Genomic DNA, 21,315 nt, shown 5'->3' with positions numbered 1-21,315 from the left:
GCTGTCATTGAAAATAAGAATATGTTCTTAACTGACTTTAACTAAAGTTAAAATTAAAGAAAAAAAAAAAATTGACTTTCATTGAACCAAAAAAATGAACAACAAAAAACAGCAAGCGCAGTGTCTCTGATAGAAATACCTGGTTTGTGTGCTTGTCGGAACAAAGGAAACTCTGACATTTCCGATTTGCTTACAGGTTGTAGTTAAACAGTGCTCGCCTTGGGTGCTGCTATGGTGACCAGTGAGGTGAGATGAGGCGGGGCCATTACCTAGCAAAGACTTGAAGACAGTGGGTTTGGCTATGAAGCGAGGGCCAGCCAATGAGAGCTGGCCCTCGCTTTGGTAACAAACCGGCTTTGGTGACAAAATGGATGACACTGTGATAGACCGCATCCAATTTGCTGAATAGAGTGTTGGAGGCTATTTTGTAAATTACATCGCTGAGGTCAAGGATTGGTAGGATAGTCAGTTTTATGAGGGTATGTTTGGCAGCATGAGTGAAGGATGTTTGCGAAATAGGAAGCCGATTCTAGATTTAATTTTGGATTGGAGAAGCTTAATGTGAGTCTGGAAGGAGAGTTTACAGTCTAACCAGACACCTAGGTATTTGTAATTGTCCACATATTCTAAGTCAGAACCGTCCAGAGTAGTGATGATGGACGGGCACGCAGGTACGGGCAGCGATCGGTTGAAGAGCATGCATTTAGTTTTACTTGCATTTAAGAGCAGTTGGAGGCCACGGAAGGAGAGTTGTATGGCATTGAAGCTCGTCTGGAGGCTAGTTAGCACAGTGTCCAAAGAAGGGCCAGAGGTATACAGAACGGTGTTGTCTGCATAGAGGTGGATCAGAGAATCACCAGCAGCAAGACCAAAGTTTACATACACTTAGGTTGGAGTCATTAAAACTAATTTTTCAACCACTCCACAAATTCCTTGTTAACAAACTATAGTTTTGGCAAGTCGGTTAGGACATCTACTTTGTGCATGACACAAGTACTTTTTCCAACAATTGTTTACAGACAGATTATTTCACTTATAATTCACTGTATCACAATTCCAGTGGGTCAGAAGTTTACATACACTGAGCTGACTGTGGATTTTAACAGCTTGGAAAATTCCAGAAAATTATGTCATGGCTTTAGAAGCTTCTGATAGGCTAACTGACATCATTTGAGTCAATTGGAGGTGTACCTGTGGATGTATTTCAAGGCCTACCTTCAAACTCAGTGCCTATTTGCTTGACATCATGGGAAAATCAAAATAAATCAGCCAAGACCTTAGAAAAAACATTGTATACCTTCACAAGTCTGTTTCATCCATGGAAGCAATTTCCAAACGCCTGAAGGTACCACGTTCAACTGTACAAACAATTGCACGCAAGTATAAACACCATGGGACCACGCAGCCGGCATAACGCTCAGGAAGGAGACGCGTTCTGTCTCCTAGACATTAACGTACTTTGGTGAGAAAAGTGCAAATCAATCCCAGAACAACAGCACCAGACATTGTGAAGATGCTGGAGGAAACAGGTACAAAATTATCTATATCCACAGTAAAACGATTCCAATATTGACATAACCTGAAAGGCCGCTCAGCAAGGAAGAAGCCACTGCTCCAAAAACACCATAAAAAAAGACAGACTACGGTTTGCAACTGCACATGGGGACAAAGATTGTACTTTTTGGAAAAATGTCCTCTGGTCTGATGAATCAAAAATAGAACTGTTTGGCCATAATGACTATCAATATGTTTGGAGGAAAAAGGGGGACGCTTGCAAGCCGAAGAACACCATCCAAACCGTGAAGCACGGGGCTGGCTGCATCATGTTGTGGGGGTGCTTTGCTGCAGGAGGGACTGGTGGACAACACAGTATAGATGGCTTCATGATGGAGGAAAATTATGTGGATATGTTGAAGCAACATCTCAAGACATCAGTCAGGAAGTTATAAAGCTTAGTTGCAAATGGGTCTTCCAAATGGACAATGACCCCAAACATACTTCCAAAGTTGTGGCAAAATGGCTTAAGGACAACAAAGTCGAAGTATTGGAGTGGCCATCACAAAGCCCTGACCTCAATCCTATAGAACATTTGTGGGCATAACTGACAAAGCGTGTGTGAGCAAGGAGGCCTACAAACCTGAATCAGTTACACCAGCTCTGACAGGAGGAATGGGCCAAAATCCACCCAACTTATTGTGGGAAGCTTGTTGAAGGCTACCCGATACATTTGACCCAAGTTAAACAATTTAAAGGCAATGCTACCTGATACTAATTGAGTGTGTGTAAACTTCTGACCCACTGGGAATGTGATGAAAAAAATAAAAGCTGAAATAAATCATTCGCTCTACTATTATTCTGACATTTCACATTCTTAACATAAAGTGGTGATCCTAGCTGACATAAGACAGGGAATTTTTACTGGGATTAAATGTCAGGAATTGTGAAAAATTGAGTTTAAATGAATTTGGTTAAGGTGTATGTAAACTTCCGAATTCAACTGTATGTAAATTGTATTTATTTTTCAATAAAGTGAAAAAAATCTATTTAATCTGTTTTGAATTTGGGCTGTGACACAACAAAATGTGGAATGTCAAGTAGAATGAATACTTTCTGAAGGCACTGTGTATCAGACAATATCCCATAGGTATGAAGCAAATCTACTTGTTTGCTGTTATATTCATGTTTGTAACCGATTTATAATTGCAGTAAGGCCGGTATCTGTTTTACATTTTTGGGGGTATATGGCCAATATACCTCACCCCTTCGTGCCTTATTTCTTAAGAATAGTTTTGTGGAGCGTATATAATATTTTGACCGGAAGGATTCTGGAACGCTTTATGTTTATCATTAACTGTTTCTCTTTTTTTTATAAAAAAAAAAATATATATATAGAAGGTTCTGTGCCTTGCTCCAACAAGAGAATTGGCTATTCAAGTAGCAAAGGATTTCAAGGACATGACAAAGAAACTGTCTGTTACCTGTTTCTATGGTGGGAGTTCCTACAACCCTCAACGTGAGTAGTGTTCCTACAAATGATCTGGTAAAAAAATTTGGCTTCATTGCAAAGTGCCTATTATTTACGAGTGGCTGCAGAACCCACCTTTCAGAACCTTTCTTCCCAACAGTTAAAGGTTCCAAAGTCTGCGCATGTGCCCGGACCCTCACTCCACACACACTCGTAGAGATAACGCTACTCTGGCAGATATTGCTTCTTCATTCAAGTTAGATCAAAGCTTAATAAAGATCTCATAAGTATTCTACATAATAGAACAGGATATGGTCCTTCTGTGGCTCAGTTGGTAGAGCATGGCGCTTGTAACGCCAGGGTAGTGGGTTCGATTCCCGGGACCACCCATACGTAGAATGTATGCACACATGACTGTAAGTCGCTTTGGATAAAAGCGTCAGCTAAATGGCATATATTATTATTATTATTATGATATGATACCACAGTATAATGTCAGTGTAAGATTTTCTTTTAAACACCACCCATTTCTTATGAAATTTTAAGATGACTGTGAATGGTCGCATTTTTCTCATGTGGCCACAACAGCGAGTGAGGCAAAATATGTGCTTCGATTGAAACTTAACATTGGTAGGCTATGCTACAGTTTGTTACCACCATCAAAATCACTTCCTTCACATAATTCAAAACAACATTGTAGGCTACTTCGAATTTGTAGCTTATAGCTAAAGTAGATCTAAGTGCATATCCCCATGAAACTGATTGAGATCAAATTATTGATATATAGATGCTGCGTGGATGTTTTACCGGTGAAATTTGAAGAACTATCATCCACGATTGAGAGTGAGAAACATGAAGTGAGGTTCTCTACGGCTAGAGCAAAAGTAGAGAATCCCACACATGCACATAAGCCACACGACCCCAGCCGCCAGGAAGCGGGGTCCAGAAAAGTCAGTGTGACAATACAGAGGCGGATGCAAGATGCAAGCAACGATGGTTTAATGAATACAGTTTACAACAGCAACAGGACAGACAGACTGTACTCAGACGGAATCCGACCCAGGGACTAGGGCGCATCTTCCAATGATAGCGTGCTGCGAAATCCAGGGGAGTGTGTCCGGATGGGTAGGAAGGAGCACAGCAGATAATCCACACAAGGGCGGCGAGAGAAGAGCACAGACACACCCTCAGGGAAGTAACAACGATCTGACAACAAGAAACACTGGTTACAGAACATATAAAGGGAAGATAAGTGGTTCCAGCTGGCGCAGACAATCAGGCCGAGATTGGGAACCACGCCCACACAAACACGGGAGAGAGAGAGAGAGAGAGAGAGAGAGGCAGTGGATTCATGAACCGTGACAATACCCCCCCCCCCTAGGAACGCCTCTTGGCGTTCCCAGGCGAATTTACCTGTCGATTGAAATCATCGATAAGGGAGTGATCCAGAATGTCCCTAGCAGGTACCCAACTTCTCTCCTCCGGGCCGTAACCCTCCCAGTCCACCAGGTACTGGAATCCGCGTCCCCTCCTTCTAGAGTCCAAAATCCAATTGACAGAAAAGGTGGGTTCCCCATCAACAAGTCGTGGCGGCGGGGAACCGGGACCGGCGGGTTAATGCGTGCCTGAAACACAGGTTTTATTTTAGACACATGAAAGGTAGGATGAATTCTCCTATACGCCGGAGGAAGCTTGAGCCGGACCGCCACCGGACTAATGATCCTGGTGACTCTGAACGGGCCGATAAATTTGGGGGCAAGTTTGTTCGAAACGGATCGGAGTGGAATGTTCTTAGTAGAAAGCCACACTCTTTGGCCAACGACATATACCGGAGGCTTCGACCGGTGGCGATCGGCCTTAGCCTTGGTGCGCGCCCCCACCCGGAGAAGAGTCTCACGGGCTCTGCTCCATGCGTGACGGCACCTCTGGATGAAAGCGTGAGCGGAAGGAACAGTGACCTCGGACTCCGTACTGGGAAAGATAGGTGGCTGGTAACCTAAACTACACTCAAACGGAGAGAGACCCGTAGCTGCCACTGGCAACGAATTGTGAGCGTACTCAACCATAGAGAGTTGTTGACTCCAGGAAGAGGGATTCTTAGAAACCAAACATCGCAACACTCTCTCCAAATCTTGGTTGGCCCTCTCCGTTTGACCGTTGCTCTGGGGATGAAACCCTGAAGACAGGCTGACACTCGCTCCCAGTAACCTACAAAACTCTTGCCAAAACTTGGACACAAATTGGGGCCCCCTGTCAGAAACTACGTCCATCGGCAGGCCATGTAAGCGAAAGACGTGATCCACGACAGCTACCGCTGTCTCCTTGGCAGATGGTAATTTAGGCAAGGGAATAAAATGAGCCGCCTTCGAGAACCGGTCCACCACGGTCAACACCACCGTCTTGCCCTGGGAGGGCGGGAGGCCGGTAACAAAATCTAGCGCGATGTGGGACCAGGGTCTCGAAGGGACCGACAGCGGTTGGAGTAACCCATCTGGGGGTCGATTAGAAGTCTTCCCAGTGGCACAAACCGAGCAAGCCAAGACAAAACTGTGAATGTCACGAGCCATCAGTGGCCACCAAAAGCGTTGCTTAACCAAAAGCTAGTGCGGCTGACTCCTGGATGACACGCTACGTTGGAGCAATGGCCCCACCGAATAACATCGGACCGACACCCCTCCGGCACAAACAACCGATTAGGCGGGCAACCGGGCGGAGGCGTTACCCCTTCTAAGGCCGTTTTGACCCTCGATTCAACCTCCCATGTGAGTGTGGATACCACTAGGGTCCCGGGTAGGATGTACTCGGGAGTGGATGGGCGTTCGGAATGGTCAAAAATGCGAGAAAGGGAATCGGGTTTGACATTCTTGGAACCCGGGCGATACGAGAGAGAGAAGTCAAAACGTCCGAAAAAGAGTGCCCACCACGCCTGTCTGGAGTTGAGTCGCTTAGCGGTTCTGATATATTCCAAATTTTTGTGATCGGTCCAAACTATAAAAGGTACCCCCGAACCCTCTAACCAATGGCGCCACTCCTCCAGTGCTAACTTCACTGCCAACAACTCTCTGTTGCCAATGTCGTAGTTGCGTTCCGCAGGTGATAACCGATGGGAAAGGAACGCACAAGGGTGCATCTTGTCGTCAGAAGAGGAACGTTGGGAAAGTACCGCACCTACCCCCACCTCTGAAGCGTCCACCTCTACTACGAACTGACGCGAGGGATCGGGAGCTATGAGGATGGGAGACGAAACAAAGCGGCTCTTGAGTTTGGCGAATGCAGCCTCGGCTGTATCGGACCACCTGAACGGCACTCTGGGGGAGGTTAAGGCGGTAAGAGGAGCGACTATCTGACTAAAGTTGCGAACGAAACGCCGGTAGAAATTGGCGAATCCCAGAAACCTCTGTAGGGCCTTACGGGAATCTGGGCTTGGCCAATCCACCACAGCCTTAACCTTGTCAGGATCCATGCGAATACCTTCAGTCGAGACGATGTAACCTAGGAATGGAACGGATTGTGCATGAAAAATGCATTTCTCCGTCTTGACAAAAAGTCCATTCTCCAACAACCTCTGAAGCACTCGTCTGACGTGCTGAACGTGTTCCTGGAGAGAAGAAGAAAAAATCAGTATGTCATCCAGGTAAACATATATGAACTGATCAATCATATCTCTCAGCACGTCATTGACGAGTGCCTGGAAAACCGCTGGGGAGTTGGATAGCCCAAAAGGCATGACCAAATATTCGAAGTGCCCTCTGGGGGTGTTAAACGCGGTCTTCCATTCGTCCCCCCTTATGCGAACCAAATGATATGCATTACGTAAATCCAACTTAGTGAACACGGATGCTCCCTGTAACCTTTCAAAGGCTGAGGACATCAACGGTAAGGGATAGGTATTCTTCACTGTGATGTTATTCAACCCACGGTAATCAACGCAAGGACGCAGAGATCCGTCCTTCTTTCCCACAAAGAAGAACCCCGCCCCGCTGGAGAAGAGGAAGGACGAATGAATCCAGATGCCAGAGAATCAGAGATGTATCTCTCCATAGCCTCCCTCTCAGGAACAGAGAGTGAATATAACTTGCCTTTAGGCGGAGACTCACCTGGCAATAATTCTATTGCACAGTCATAGGGACGATGCGGAGGAAGAGAAGCAGCACGGGACTTACTGAACACCTCCTTCAGGTCGAGGTATTCAACGGGCACGTTAGACAAATCCACTGCCTCCTCTAGAAACACAGAATCAGACACAGACGAACAGGCAGACACTAAACAGGACTCAAGACACTTGTTACTCCACATGGATAGAGTTATGACCCCAGTCAACTCTGGGGTTGTGTTGGGTGAGCCAAGGGTGGCCGAGAACTAATGGTGCAAGGGGTGAGTCCATGAGTAGAAATGATAGTGTCTCAGTGTGATTGCCAGAAGTGATGAGTGTGATAGGTTCAGTGGTGTGAGAAATGTTGGGGAGTTCTTGACCATTGAGAGCGTTGACGGATATCTTGTGCGTGAGTGAGGTGATAGGAATCTGGAGTTTGTGAGCGAGCTTGAAGTCCATGAAATTACCCTCTGCTCCTGAGTCCAGTAAGGCTTGGGTGTCGTGCGTGTGGGTGGCCCATCTTAGTCTTACCGGGAGGAGAGTAGATGATGAGGTCTTCTCTGTGGTGACACCACCCGATAGTAGCCTCATGTTTACTACCGGGCCTGATCTTTTACCGGGCAGGAGTGGATAAAGTGGCCCGCTCTACCACAGTAGAGACAGAGTCCTTGGGATCTCCGCCTCTCCCTCTCTTCCCGGGAGAGGCGAGCTCTCCCAGCTGCATGGGTTCGTGAGCGGAGGCTGAACTGGCCGTGTTCCCGCCGCTGGCATGCCCGCCCTCCGTGTCGTTATACGGTCTGTTAGGGCATGCTCGGCGGCCAATACGACTCAGACGAGCGTCGACCCTCAAGGCTAGTTCCACTAGTCCATTTAAACTCCTGGGAAGGTCCAGAACATAAATCTCCTTCTGGATCCGGTCCTCCAGCCCATGCAGGAACATGTCCCACTGCGCCTCCTCGTTCCACTGACACTCTGCGGCCAGAGTGCGGAATTGGATGGAGTATTCCGATACTGAACGGTCTCCTTGGCGAAGGTCAGCGAGTAGTCTGGCCGCCTCCCTACCCGCCACGGCCCGATCGAAGACCCTTCTCATCTCCTCGGAGAGTGTCTGGAAAGAGGTGCAGCATGGGTCCTGGTTCGCCCACACCGCCGTTCCCCAAAGAGCCGCTTTGCCTGATAGCAGTGTGAGTATGAATGCTACCTTAGACTGTTCACGTTTGAAGGTCCGTGGCTGCAACGAGAAATGCATGGAACATCTCGTAAGAAAGGCTCTGCAATAGTCAGGATCACCTGAATAACCCTCTGGTGTCGGTAGCCGTGGCTCTAGCTGGGAATCCGGCTCTGGCGGGGCGGGTTGAACTGCCGGTGTAGGTGGCGCAGCGGAACCCCTCAGATGTTGTAATTGTTGGATCAGCTGGGATACCTGCGTCGCAAGGGCTTGTACTGCCCGATCTGTGCTGGAGATGTTCTCCTCTTGTTGATCCATTCTCGTGATACTGCGGGAAATGAATTCGGTCAGACTCGTTGAACTCGCTGCATCCATGGTATGGTCAGATCGTTCTGTGACAATACAGAGGCGGATGCAAGATGCAAGCAACGATGGTTTAATGAATACAGTTTACAACAGCAACAGGACAGACAGACTGTACTCAGACGGAATCCGACCCAGGGACTAGGGCGCATCTTCCAATGATAGCGTGCTGAGAAATCCAGGGAGTGTGTCCGGATGGGTAGGAAGGAGCACAGCAGATAATCCACACAAGGGCGGCGAGAGAAGAGCACAGACACACGACACAACCTCAGGGAAGTAACAACGATCTGACAACAAGAAACACTGGTTACAGAACATATAAAGGGAAGATAAGTGGTTCCAGCTGGCGCAGACAATCAGGCCGAGATTGGGAACCACGCCCACACAAACACGGGAGAGAGAGAGAGAGAGAGAGAGAGAGAGAGAGAGAGAGAGAGAGAGAGAGAGAGAGAGAGAGAGAGAGAGAGAGAGAGAAAGAGAAAGAGAGGCAGTGGATTCATGAACCGTGACAGTCAGATCCTCAGCCTTATTTTTGGGGTGAAAAGTAATACTGTAAATTGCATATGGTGAAGTTGATCATATTTGTGTAAAATTGTTTTTTTCCCCCTCAGTTGATGCAATCCGCAGTGACATCGATGTCCTAGTGGGAACTCCAGGTCGTATCAAGGACCATCTACAGATCTACAGAATAACTGGACCTGTCACAATTGAAGCACGTTGTATTAGATGAAGTGGACCAAATGCTTGATATGGGCTTTGCAGAACAGGTGGAGGAGATACTTTCTGCATCTTACCAAAAAGATAATGAGACGTTTTCATATGGGATTGTTTGATTTAGGCCATATACTGTAGGTTTACCTTAGGTTGGATGGGAGGCTTTGATAGTATACCTCATCAGTAGTACTGAGTCAGACAATAGTAAATGCACACATCTGATCCAATGTTTTCTGTGCGCAGACTCTGAGAGCAATCCCCAGACCCTGCTCTTCTCTGCCACATGCCCACCATGGGTGTATGTTGTGGCAAAGAAGTACATGAGGCCAACTTATGAGCATGTGGACCTCATTGGCAAAAAGACCCAGAAAGCTGCCACCACAGTAGAGGTAACAAAGAAAAAATATGTTATGCTTTCAACAATTGATGTTTTATTTTGATTGACAATGGTTTCCACTTTGGTTTAAACATTGGTCAGACTTCAGATTAATTCAGATGAAAATGTTGACCTTTGAAATTTACATTTTAGAGTAACATGAAGCCACCAGGCTGCTATTAATACTTTTTTTCCTGGTCATGGAAATGTTGTTAATTTCTTAAGCATGATTCTTAAGAAATGTACAGCAAGCTTCTTAAATATCCTACTTGCTGAACCAGTTTCCTCTGGCTAAAGCTATGTGAGCTTTAAAGCTATGTGAGCCACATTTTTGCCACTTCTGACACTCACACGCAAACCAGTTTCCATATAGCAGAGATATTTAACCTGCCGACATGCCATCTACCTTATTCTGTGGTTCATGTCAATCTGGTAAAATACCACACAATACTGACTTGGCAGTCATTTAAAAATGTTTTTCGTTTGTTATGTTTGGTTCAGTTTTGTCGTTATCAGCTAATTATTATGTTCTCGGTCTCTTGCTCCCCACCCAGCACCTTGCCATTGCGTGTCACTGGTCTCAGAGGGCTGCAGTCATTGGGGATGTGGTCCAGGTGTACAGTGGCAGCCACGGCCGCACCATCGTCTTCTGTGAGACCAAGAAGGATGCCAACGAGCTGTCAATGAACACCTCCATAAAACAGGTAGCAGAAACCTGCATAGCGTTTTTATTTTATTTTGTTACACAGTGCATACAGTTGTGAGGTATGACATTGATACCAGGATCAGAGCCAGTCCTGACCTCCCAGGGGCCCTAAGCAAAATTCTGCTAAGGGGCCCTCCTGCCTGACCCGTGAGCCATGTAAACCATTTGCCATTGTCACACCTGACACCCCAGTGCTCCCACTACAATCCTCCCTCCTTTAAAACAGTTTGCTCCATCTGTCGGTCTAAGAATAAGTAGACCTATACAGAATGAGGAATAAACAAACAATATTTATTGAATATAATATTTCCTATAGAATCTTAAGATAAGTGAATATTAACATAAATAAGAAATTGTAGAAAATATAAAATTGAGAAAATAATAAAATATAACACTGAGCTTTGGCTCTGCTGCCTGGTAATTCGTCCAGTCCTCACAATATTATACAATTAGCTTTGTCTATACAATCTGAACATAAGCCTATAGACCATGGCTGCAGCTATAAGTATCAAAATAATAAAATAAAAAATATACAGCTGTGTGATTAACTTTGGTTCCATCTACAGCCTGGGCATTTTCAGTATGGACACCAGTCTATCTGGACTGTCTCGAAGAAATTAAGAAAATATGTCACATAGTTAGTTAAGCAGTCGTTTACATAAATGCACTTCTCCCATACAATCTTAAATGTTACTAAGTGTGTAAACATTTGAATGTTTGAATTAAAATCTTACCATAAAAATAATCCTCTTCTGCACTTTATTGAGGCAAAATCATCAATGATGTCATCATCATGATGGCCAAATGACTCAAACGTTCCTGTGACATGGAAGACCTAGGGTAGCTTTTTGATGAGCTTTAATTTTGAAAAGATCAGGTACATTCTGAATCTGGTGTGCCAGATCCATTCCACTGACGTCACAGTCATCTCTGAAGATTATAGTGTTTTCAACTTCCATGCAGTGAGCCTTTAAAGATCAACGGGACATCTGAGAGGCAGTGCTGAAGTTCAGCAGCACTCCATATTGGGTTTTCACTTGGTTGAGTGGATGTCCATGGATGCCACAGCAGAGTCGTCCACAATGTTGAAGTAGTTGACTTCAAGGTTTTTCAGTGCATCAGTCACTGGTTCATCAGGAGCCTCATAGCTGAAATGCCCCTTGCTGTTTCTCAGTCTACTCTCTTTCAGAATAGCCTCCATATTCATTTCTTCATAAATGCTTTTGGCTGTTGTCTGGGCCTCAGCGAATCCAGTTTCCCGGTATGTAGTGAGCGGGGCCTTTTCTTTTGAGATTAAATTCACTGCAATATCCAACTGCATAGAAGCGGATTGGAGAAGCTTGTTCACCTTGTTTGTCATTCTCATTATCTCACCATACGAAACAGTAAATCAAGAAGCAGTAGGACCTAACTTACTCTGCAAGTGCTTCTGCCTCCACTTTGGCCACAGGATTGTTGATCATCTGTCTGGCTTCCAGTAATGCCTCCCGAACCTCAGAAGCCTGATACCTGATTGCATGAACACTTTGGAGCCTACTCTCTCATCATGTCACTCCGTGACTTCACGGTTATGTTCACATGTTTCTTCAAAACACTCCCATCTTTGTGTGCCAGCTGAAAAGAACATTAAATGCTTTTGCATATGCCCAAAAAGCCCAACAGCATTTTTTGAAGATTTGGCAGCATCTGCAATGACAAGGTTTAGAGTATGTGCTCCACATGGGACGAACACGGCCCAGGGATATTTTTTGAGCAGTCTGGCTGGTACTCCTTGGTGCTTGCCCTTCATGTTGGCCCCATTTATCATAAGCTTGCCCTCTGTAATCTTCAAATGGAATCTTCAGCTCGTTCAGCTTATCTAAGATGATAGTGGACAGATTCAAGCCTGTTGTAACCTCAACATTCACAAAGCAAAGGAAGTTCTCCTTGATCTCTGGCTTTCCCTTTAAAGCCATGCTTCTCAGAATAATGAACATTTGCTCCTGGTGACTGTCAGGTGTACAGTCCAAGATAATGGAGAAGTTCTTTGAGTCTCTTACTTGAGTCACTATTGCTTCCAGAATCTTGTCACTCACAATCTGTACCAGCTCATTCTATGCGCACTTCCCAAGGTAATGAGCATGTGTTTCTCCATCTTTCATTTTGCTGAGATGTTTTTCAAATTTTGCCAGTAATTCAACCTCTTTTAGGAAGTTTCCGTTATCTGGTTGGAAGAGTTTGTCTGATGAACCGCCGAATGCTAGGTTTCTTTCAGCTAGAGACTGAGTGATACTTATTAAACGTGTAAGGACATCCGGCCATCTCTTTCTTTCAGCCTCAAATGGTAATTTGTATCTGGTCAAGAGTCTGTTCCCGACAGGCGCAGATCAAATTCTCTCCACTTAATCATATTATCTGTGTGTTCAAGACTACCCTCATGGCGTTTCAGAATGGCGTTGATATTTGACCAGACATTCAGGCCTTCCTTTATTTTGTAGTCTTTTAGAAAAGAGCTTACAGCAAAAACAATACACAGTGTAGTTTTTGAGTATGAAAGCCAGCTCCTGGTAATCTTTTCCCCATTTGACAGCTGTCTCTGTAATAAGCCTGAATGGAAACCTCTTCTGGACATGTCTTTAGGGTAAGAAAAATTCAGTCCTGGTTTGAATGGACCTCTGCACACTAAGTATGTTAAGACTGGGGGCCAATCTGCTGTGTAATTTGGTGGAGCAGCAACTGTTCTATTAGGGTCTGAGCAGCTTGTATCTGATACTCGCTGCATACCTCTGCTTGTGCTAGTACTGGCTGAGGCTGCCTGTACTTCACCTGGGCCTGTGTTAGTACTTGCTGAAGCTGCCAGTACTGGGTCTGTGTTAGTATTTGCTGAAGCTGCCAGTATTGGGTCTGTGTTAGTATTTGCTGAAGCTGCCAGTACTGGGTCTGTGTTAGTATTTGCTGAAGCTGCCAGTACTGGGTCTGTGTTAGTATTTGCTGAAGCCGGCTGTACTGGTCTGTGTTAGTACTGACTGAGGCTGTATGTGGATCAACAGGATGGATGGACTGAGTCTGTGCTTGAACTGGCTGATGATCCAGCATGTCCTCTACTGACAAACTTAAGCATAGTACCTGTCAATTATAGGTTAAATTAATAATAGTATTGTTATCAGCTGCATCAGGCCCATTCAAACTGGCTCCCCCAGATTTCCTTTTATACCATTTCAAATATAAAATACTGGCTGAATCTTTGATGGTTATTATTTACTGAGTGATGTGCATCCATATTGCTCAGTATGCCCAGCTAATCAACATTTTAAATTCAATATATAAATCAATGTCAATCCATGGCTTTCCGTCTTGCATTAGGCCAGAGTTGTAACTAAACTTTGACTGAGAGACTAGATAATCATTGTCTTGTTTTAAAATGATGTGCACCTATGAGGAGTGCCATCACGCCCATATATTGTCTGGATGGGCCCCACAGAGGTTTCTGCTGGAAAGCGCGAGTTTCATTTCGTGCACATGAATGGTTATCTTTTCCAAGCTGAAGTTTATAAACACCATTGCCCGTTGGCGTTTATCAAACTTAATAAATAGTTGTATTTCACTGTATTTCACTTTTGTCATGCACAAAGTTACAGGACACAGCCCTGGAAGTGGCTGGCAAGCAAGCAAGACAAAGACAGACCAAGTGATGCACTGCCCAGCGAGGTTAGCAAGACAGACAGACTAAAGAGAGATGCACTGTAAGCTAGCACATCAACTTAACATTCATGTTATTTGCTGACATCAATATTGGAGAGGAGAGAACACAAGTTTACCTGATTCCTGTTCCCTCAATTCACTCTCATTGTTTTGTTTCTTATTTTTTCGTGACCAGAAGGATAGTTCCGCTTCATCCTGTCATTGACGTTGGAAGCATTGACACCCACTTTGACACGAGGGGGAGGCGGGGCCCTTCCGTAATTTGCAGGGTCCTTCGCAAATTGCGTAGTGAGCATATAGGGCCACCCGGCTCTGACCAGGATAAACATGGAAGGTTAGACCTTGAGATGTAAATTACATTGAAAATGAAGTGAGGTAGTTGACTTTATTTCTAATGGGTTCATTGGCTGATTTATTATCTGACTGATTGTGATAAATGTTGAATGTTACAGAGTTCCCAGTCACTTCATGGGGACATTCCTCAGAAGCAGAGGGAGATCACATTGAAAGGCTTCAGAAGTGGCACCTTTGAGTTCTTGGTGGCCACCAACATTGCTGCTCGTGGGTTGGACATCCCAGAGGTAGACCTGGTCGTGCAGTGCTCACCCCCAAAGGTAGACAAATACTGTGATAACTGTTAGTTCTCTCTTATACCTGTGTAGTAACACTTTAATCGATCTAATAAGAACAATGTATTAAAACATGAACGTTGCTTTGACCCTCTACCAGGATGTGGAGTCATACATTCACCGGTCAGGTCGCACTGGTAGGGCTGGCAGGGCAGGCGTCTGCATCTGTTTCTACCAACGCAAAGAGGAAGACCAGCTCCGATACGTAGAGCAGAAAGCAGGCATCACATTTCAGAGAGTTGGAGTGCCCACTCCCAGTGACATCATCAAATCCTCCAGTAAAGACGCAGTGAGGTTTTTAGACTCTGTGCCTCCCCAAGCCATTGAGTACTTCCGTGTGGCTGCTACCAAGCTGATTGAGGAGCGTGGGGCCGTGGATTCCCTGGCTGCCGCCCTGGCACACATATCAGGTGCCACTGCTCTGGAGCAGAGGTCCCTCCTCAACTCTGACGATGTGAGTGTTCAGGCTCTACTAACTCACACATTCAGTGCCATTTATATGTATCAATTGAATAATGAATGGCATGTAAATGCCCTGAATGGTTTAAAATGAATCTTGAATGGTTTGAACTTATATTTAATGTTCATGTTTGTTGTTCAAACCTTCCAGGGCTACACCACAATGACAATGAACTACTCCCAGGAGCTGCACAACATTGGCTGCGCTTGGCGTGGTCTAAAGGAGCAGCTGGGAGAGGAGATTGACGATGTGATGGGGGATGACCTTCCTCAAGGGAAAAATGGTAGGCTTGTCATTTAATGTGCCTCAGGTCGGGAGGGGACAGGTGACGTCTCTGTTTTCACCTTTGAAATAAAACCACCCTCATTCAATGTTGGTACTATAATGACAATACTATTGAGACTGTAATTGACTTGCCTAATGTTAAGTGAAAATATGTATATTAAGAGTGAATTTTGTTTTGCAGGGAGTCTGTTTTGATGTTCCAGCTGACAAAGTAAAGGAGTACCAAGTAAGTAGAAAGCAGAGATACCTTTCCTCTTAACTGTGAGCAATTGGACACATGTAAAAGGCTTGGTGTAAGGTGATTCAAAGCTAAGAGGAGCAATTATCCAAGCCCTTTTTTCACACTGAATTTTCATTGTGTGCAGTTTGGAGTATTATTTCCCCAGCCGTACTGTCAAGCTTTGTATGAGTGATGCTACTCCTCAAATTTCACAACAAAAGCAATCCCTCATTCGTAAAAAACAAAACACTTAGATAATGTGGTTAGTAACACAGAGACACTATTGTACTTGTGGTGACCACTCCAGTTTTATTTTCCTCAGGATGCATGGCAGGATGGTAGGCGTTGGCAGCTGTCAATCGCCACAGAGCTCCCTGACCTGGAGGAGAAACAGTGCATGGGTGGTGACCGTGGATACGGACGCTCGTTCGGTGGATGTGGTGGTGGAGGACGGGGGGGTGGCCTTGGCTTCAGAAACGGCGGCGGTGGTGGTAGCAACTGGAGAGGAGGTGGAGGCAGTCATAAACGCAGTTTCAGCAGTGCATTTGATTATTAACCACAGACTTCCCGTTCTCTGGACTGATGACATGGCTGTCTGTTTCCTGCACAGCAAGCTGGTGGTTTTTACTGGTGTTTGTGAGACTGGCCATCCCTGGCTAACCTTGTGCCCGAAAGTATATCCCCAAAATATGTATGAGCTGATTGCTTTGCAATTATATATTTCTCTATCTCTACTTGTGTCATGCCTTGGTCTTAGTATTTTGTGTTTTCTTTATATATTTGGTCAGGCCAGGGTGTGACATGGGTTTATTTTGTTGTGTTTCGTATTGGGGTTTTGTAGGCATTGGGATTGCGGCTGAGTAGGGGTGTAGCATAGGTTTGGCTGCCTGAGGCGGTTCTCAATCAGAGTCAGGTGATTCTCGTTGTCTCTGATTGGGAACCATATTTAGGTAGCCGGGGTTTCACTGTGTATTTTGTGGGTGATTGTTCCTGTCTCTGTGTAGTTGTTCACCAGACAGGCTGTATAGGTTTTCACGTTCCGTTTGTTGTTTTCGTATTTGTATAAGTTTTTTCATGTATCGCTATTCTACATTAAAGAACATGAGTAACTACCACGCCGCATTTTGGTCCGACTCTCTTTCGACAGAAGAACGCCGTTACAACTTGATAAACTCATTCATTGGAATGAGATGTTTTTTCATTAAAGGTGGTCTGAGGAATTAAATGGTTGTCTGCTCTATTTTATTTTTTTATTTTGTATTTTTTTGTACCTGCTCCTTTTTATCCTAAAGAAAGAAATTCCTCCATGGACATTGCTTCATGCATCTCGAAGGGCATTTCCTGAGATACTGTGCTAATACTCTCAATTTAAGTTTCTAGAAGAGTTTGTAGTTATAATGAAAACAACTTTAAACATATAGGCCTTTTGTCAATTTAAGTTTAATAAAAAGGCAAACATTTTAGGGGGAAAAAATCTATTCTACAACGACAGTTCAGCTTAATGTGATTAACTCTTAACTTTTAATGCACTGTATGTGCTCTCAACTGCTTGGTCAGAGTCTTACAGTTCATCTGATTACAGCATTATAGAATTGGGCATGGCTTGGAAGAAAAATGTCTCCACCTATTTCAGGGATTTTAGCATGGCAGTCTGTTAGATGCATGTTGCTCCCACTCGTCTTATAGAAGTGGTCTTTGCTGTGCACTGTGTGTGTAGCAATCGGTCTGTACGGGATACCCCAAGTAATCCATATCCTCACCTGTAGAGTGGAGGATAAACATATTGAGAAGAATTTCCCACCCCAAAAAGTTAACCATATCTGAGGAAATTATTTGAAAAAGTTGTCCGTTGAGAGAGTAAAGAGAAAGTAGGCAGTAGCCAAGTGCCTTACAGTAACAGTCCACCCAGCCGGTGGCTGCTGCCCTCCAGCTTCTGTTTTCATTAGACTGGCTCCAGTGCTCTATGGTTTTTAGGTGATCAACTATCTGCAGGAGCACATGTCACTGGTTTAAAATTGTAGATGCATGGAATGTCATTTTAATTTGTGTATATTAAATATATATTAGCCATATTAACGAACTTACAAATGACAATTCTGAAATCACAGAAACTTCAACTGCTAGTTTACCTTGAATACAGCCTCTGCTTGCTCATTGTCGTCAGTGGTAGTATCAGATCTTTCTGTGTACGTAAAAATAAGGCCATGCATAAAGTTATTTCTAGAAAGAAAAAAAGTAATGCGCTTGAACTACTTTTGTATGTACATACATTGCCACTTTAGCTATATACATAGCAGCTCTTACCATGCACTTCAGGTGTTAAGGACGACTGGTGAGAGTAGGACTGTTCTGGTGACTGTTCATCCTTTATGGTGTTGTAGGGAGGGTAATTGTCATTGGCATGAAATATACCAGGGCTGTGACTGGCCTGCCCACCTCTATACTTCAGGAAAACCTCTATGGAAACAGAGGTGACAGATGCTTAATTAAACATTGAATATTTACAGAAGGCTTGATACCAAGAGAACCTAATCCATTGATCAACACGCCATAAGAGAATGCAGGACAGTGACTTTGCCAATACACTGTAGTTAGTTGTTCCTACCTGCAAATCTATCCAGTGGCGCACAAGAACCTGCGTGAGTTTCTGAGAGGGAGATCAGACTTTGTTTTATGGAAACATCTGACTCCTTTAGTCCTAGACAGCAACAAAGTAAATGGTAGGAAATAACATGACTGTCATTATTATCACTGGGCTATATTCCGTCATTGAGATGTTTACTCTTGATAGCTTTCTAAAGCTACTCACCTTTTCTTTGTTTGGTCATTTTAATAACAGGCAGCATCATGTAAACCCTGAAAGCATTACTGCCCTTCTTGATGCTCTTGTCTTGTAGCTCTTTCACATCGGGTAAAGAGTTCAGGGCACATCGGAAGTTGGCTTTCCATGTCTTCGGATCAGGTTTGTCTATTCCAGGTTTGTATCTGCCTTGAACCAAAGGGATACAATGAATTAATCTAAGGAAAACTGTGAACGGTGTCATTTTACATACAAGCAAGGATGAGCAAGTATTGTTTTATCCCAAAGGTTCTCACTACTGACTTGGAAAACATGCACAAATAGGTCAATTTTTTGCCCTTGTCAGTACAGATGATTTTTTTTTAGCAAATGATAAAATCATCCATATTTACAACAATGGAAATGCATTTTCCCATCCATAGATCTGAATACATCATAAAAATGTTGTTTGACTTGTGTGACGTGTTTACAGGCAGATGGCTTTTCAGTGTTTCAGTTGCTATGGCCATTGAACATTGAAGATGAGAATAAGGCTCAAATCTTTGATAAGGTTTAATCCACAAGGGTGATGTAAAAATGCAGAACTCTGTTCTTTAGGTCCATGAAGTGGATATTTAGTGCTGACCTGGATGTATTATAATTTATAATATCAAGTATCAGTGACAAATATTGGAGCAAGCAAACTGATACATTTGCTGCTATTCTAACTTGCTTTAGAGATGTGATAAATGCACTTTATCAGCAACGGACCATGAGAAACTTGGGTATACATAATACCTTCATACCATGGTGGAAGAGAGCTTTTCATGGTGCAATCAGAGAGCTTTGTCCATTGGTGTCTGAACTTGCTTCTTACCTGTGTGTATCGCCCAGTTTCGGAACAAAGTGGCGTCCTTGTCTATATTCCAACCATGTCGAGCCGCATGCTTCCAAGGAATCTGAAAAACTTGAGCTGTCTAAAGTTCAAAGCAGAGTAGTCCAAATGGTAAACCTTTTGTCTTTTCATATCTGGACTGTGACAAAAGCAGTATATTCCCAAAAGAAAGAAGTGAGACTTCTATTAGAAAGGGGACTTAAATTATATTGGTTATAACCAGAAAGATATTTCACTTGAGATATGAGACCTGTTGGATATGGACATTTTCTGGTGTGAGTGAAGTCTTACATAACAATCTTGCTTATGTTAGATATTTTGTATCAGACGTTGGACCTAAATGCATTTAAGTGTCCAGTATAATCATACTACAAATGTACAAGAACAAAAGCAATGACAATCTGGATTATGACATTTTTGTTGTAAAATTATTTAAACATCTGAAACCATGTTTTACCTCATCACGCCAGGTGACCCCTGGGTATTTCCCTGACTGTATCTGCTCCTCAAGCCAGGGTCGCAGTCTTAGACGACCTTGATGCATCTTCTAATGAACCTAGGGTTGCAGTCTGCCTTACTTCACACCTGACATTCAATAAAACACATTTTGTACCTAAATGTATTTGTATTATGTTCAACTATATCAACGTCTTGTCCAGTGGATTCAGCATTCAGAACTGTGCTTGATAAGTGAATATGTGTATGTTCTGGTGATTATAAAATGAGGTGAGGAATGACCCTAAATAGTCAGGTGAATCTCTAAAAGATTATAACAAATAGAAATAAATACTGCATGACAGCTTTTTTCTGAAACGATCCCACTCAACTAGTTATACTACTGACTCAATTCTGCAATCACCACACTGTTTAGAACATGCACGATTTTGTCCAACTAGACTGCTTTTCAGAAATGAACCAATAATAATGACTGATGTCTATGTTTTTTTATCCTTATCCTTTCATATTTGACTATAATTGATCCCCCAATTGATCCCCCCACTGTTTAGAATAATCCTGATAATAGCTATTTCACTAACCTGCGCATGGAATCCTCAAACCTCCTGTGTGCTCACACTGACAGGTTTCCTTAAACTACCGGTGCACACACTGACATGTAGCTCGGTTTCCTGAGAAGTGCATTGTAATTTCAAGGAAACTATATTACACCCACACAGCACCCTTTAAGGCCCCTCCTCTATGTACAGTGGAAAGAAAAAGTATGTGAACCCTTTGGAATTACCTGAATTTCTGCATAAATTGGTCATAAAATTAGATCTGATCTTCGTCTAAGGCACAACAATAGACAAACACAATGTGCTTAAACTAATAACACACAAATTATTGTATTTCTTCTTGTCTATATTGAATACATCATTTAAACTTTCACAGTGTAGGTTGGAAAAAGTGTGTGAACCCCTAGGCTAATGACTTCTTCAAAAGCTCAGTCAGGAGTCAGCTAACCATGAGTCCAATCAATTAGATGAGATTGGAGATGTTGGTTAGAGCTGCCCTGCACTATAAAAAGCACTCACAAAATGTGAGTTTGCTATTCACAAGAAGCATTTGCCTGATGTGAACCATGCCTTGAAGAAAAGAGATCTCAAAATACCTAAGATTAAGATTTGTTGACTTGCATAAAGCTGGAAATTGTTACAAAAGTATCTATAAAAGCCGTGATGTTGATCCATTCACGGTAAGACAAATTGTCTATAAATGCAGAAAGTTCAGCACTGTTGAAACTCTCCCTAGGAGTGGCCGTCTTACAAAGATGACTGCAAGAACACAGCACAGAATGCTCAATGAGGTTGAGCAGAATCCCAGTGTCAGCTAAAGACTTAAATCTCTGGGACATGCTAACATCTCTGTTGACGGGTCTACGATATGTAAAACACTTAACAAGAATGGTGTTCATGAGAGGACGTCACGGAAGAAGCCACTGCTGTCCAAAAAAAACATTGCTGCACGTCTGAGGTTCGCAAAA

The 21,315-nt window shown here is 43.7% G+C and overlaps 2 protein-coding genes across 2 annotated transcripts; one reads left to right on the top strand and one right to left on the bottom strand.

Moving 5' to 3' along the window:
* Window positions 1–231: 231 nt before the first annotated feature.
* On the top strand, window positions 232–16,992 carry LOC118361076 (nucleolar RNA helicase 2-like). The gene is given in 12 exon segments (XM_035740824.2): window positions 232–246; window positions 2,893–3,013; window positions 9,201–9,280; window positions 9,282–9,400; window positions 9,557–9,692; window positions 10,234–10,383; window positions 14,519–14,680; window positions 14,796–15,149; window positions 15,306–15,409; window positions 15,411–15,438; window positions 15,622–15,666; window positions 15,983–16,992. Coding segments are annotated over 12 exon segments (1,548 nt in total). The 3' UTR covers window positions 16,217–16,992.
* Window positions 16,993–17,084: 92 nt separating this feature from the next.
* LOC118361542 (interferon regulatory factor 1) lies at window positions 17,085–20,457 on the bottom strand. Its single transcript, XM_035741560.2, has 9 exons — window positions 20,372–20,457; window positions 19,792–19,919; window positions 19,317–19,416; window positions 18,470–18,649; window positions 18,266–18,358; window positions 17,965–18,117; window positions 17,790–17,842; window positions 17,553–17,646; window positions 17,085–17,420 (listed from the first exon to the last, which is right to left on the bottom strand). Exons 2-9 carry the CDS (start codon window positions 19,876–19,878, stop codon window positions 17,341–17,343), a joined length of 840 nt encoding a protein of 279 aa, XP_035597453.1. The 5' UTR covers window positions 19,879–19,919; window positions 20,372–20,457; the 3' UTR covers window positions 17,085–17,340.
* Between the last annotated feature and the right edge of the window lie 858 nt (window positions 20,458–21,315).

Source organism: Oncorhynchus keta, chromosome 2 (genome assembly GCF_023373465.1).
Source record: "Oncorhynchus keta strain PuntledgeMale-10-30-2019 chromosome 2, Oket_V2, whole genome shotgun sequence".
Lineage (NCBI taxonomy): Eukaryota > Metazoa > Chordata > Actinopteri > Salmoniformes > Salmonidae > Oncorhynchus > Oncorhynchus keta.
The sequence above is the reverse complement of the archived record's forward strand: the minus strand, read 5'-3'. Positions and strand labels throughout refer to the sequence as shown.

What these genes read in the sequence shown, in the direction of transcription:
- LOC118361542 (XM_035741560.2), bottom strand. Translation starts at nt 19,878, where the DNA reads ATGCATCAAGGTCGTCTAAGACTGCGACCCTGGCTTGAGGAGCAGATA. An exon ending in GGGTCACCTGGCGTGATGAG is followed by an intron (nt 19,417 to 19,791) that starts GTAAAACATGGT and finishes TTTGAACTTTAG; the next exon opens with ACAGCTCAAGTTTTTCAGAT. An exon ending in AATGACCAAACAAAGAAAAG is followed by an intron (nt 18,359 to 18,469) that starts GTGAGTAGCTTT and finishes GTTGCTGTCTAG; the next exon opens with GACTAAAGGAGTCAGATGTT.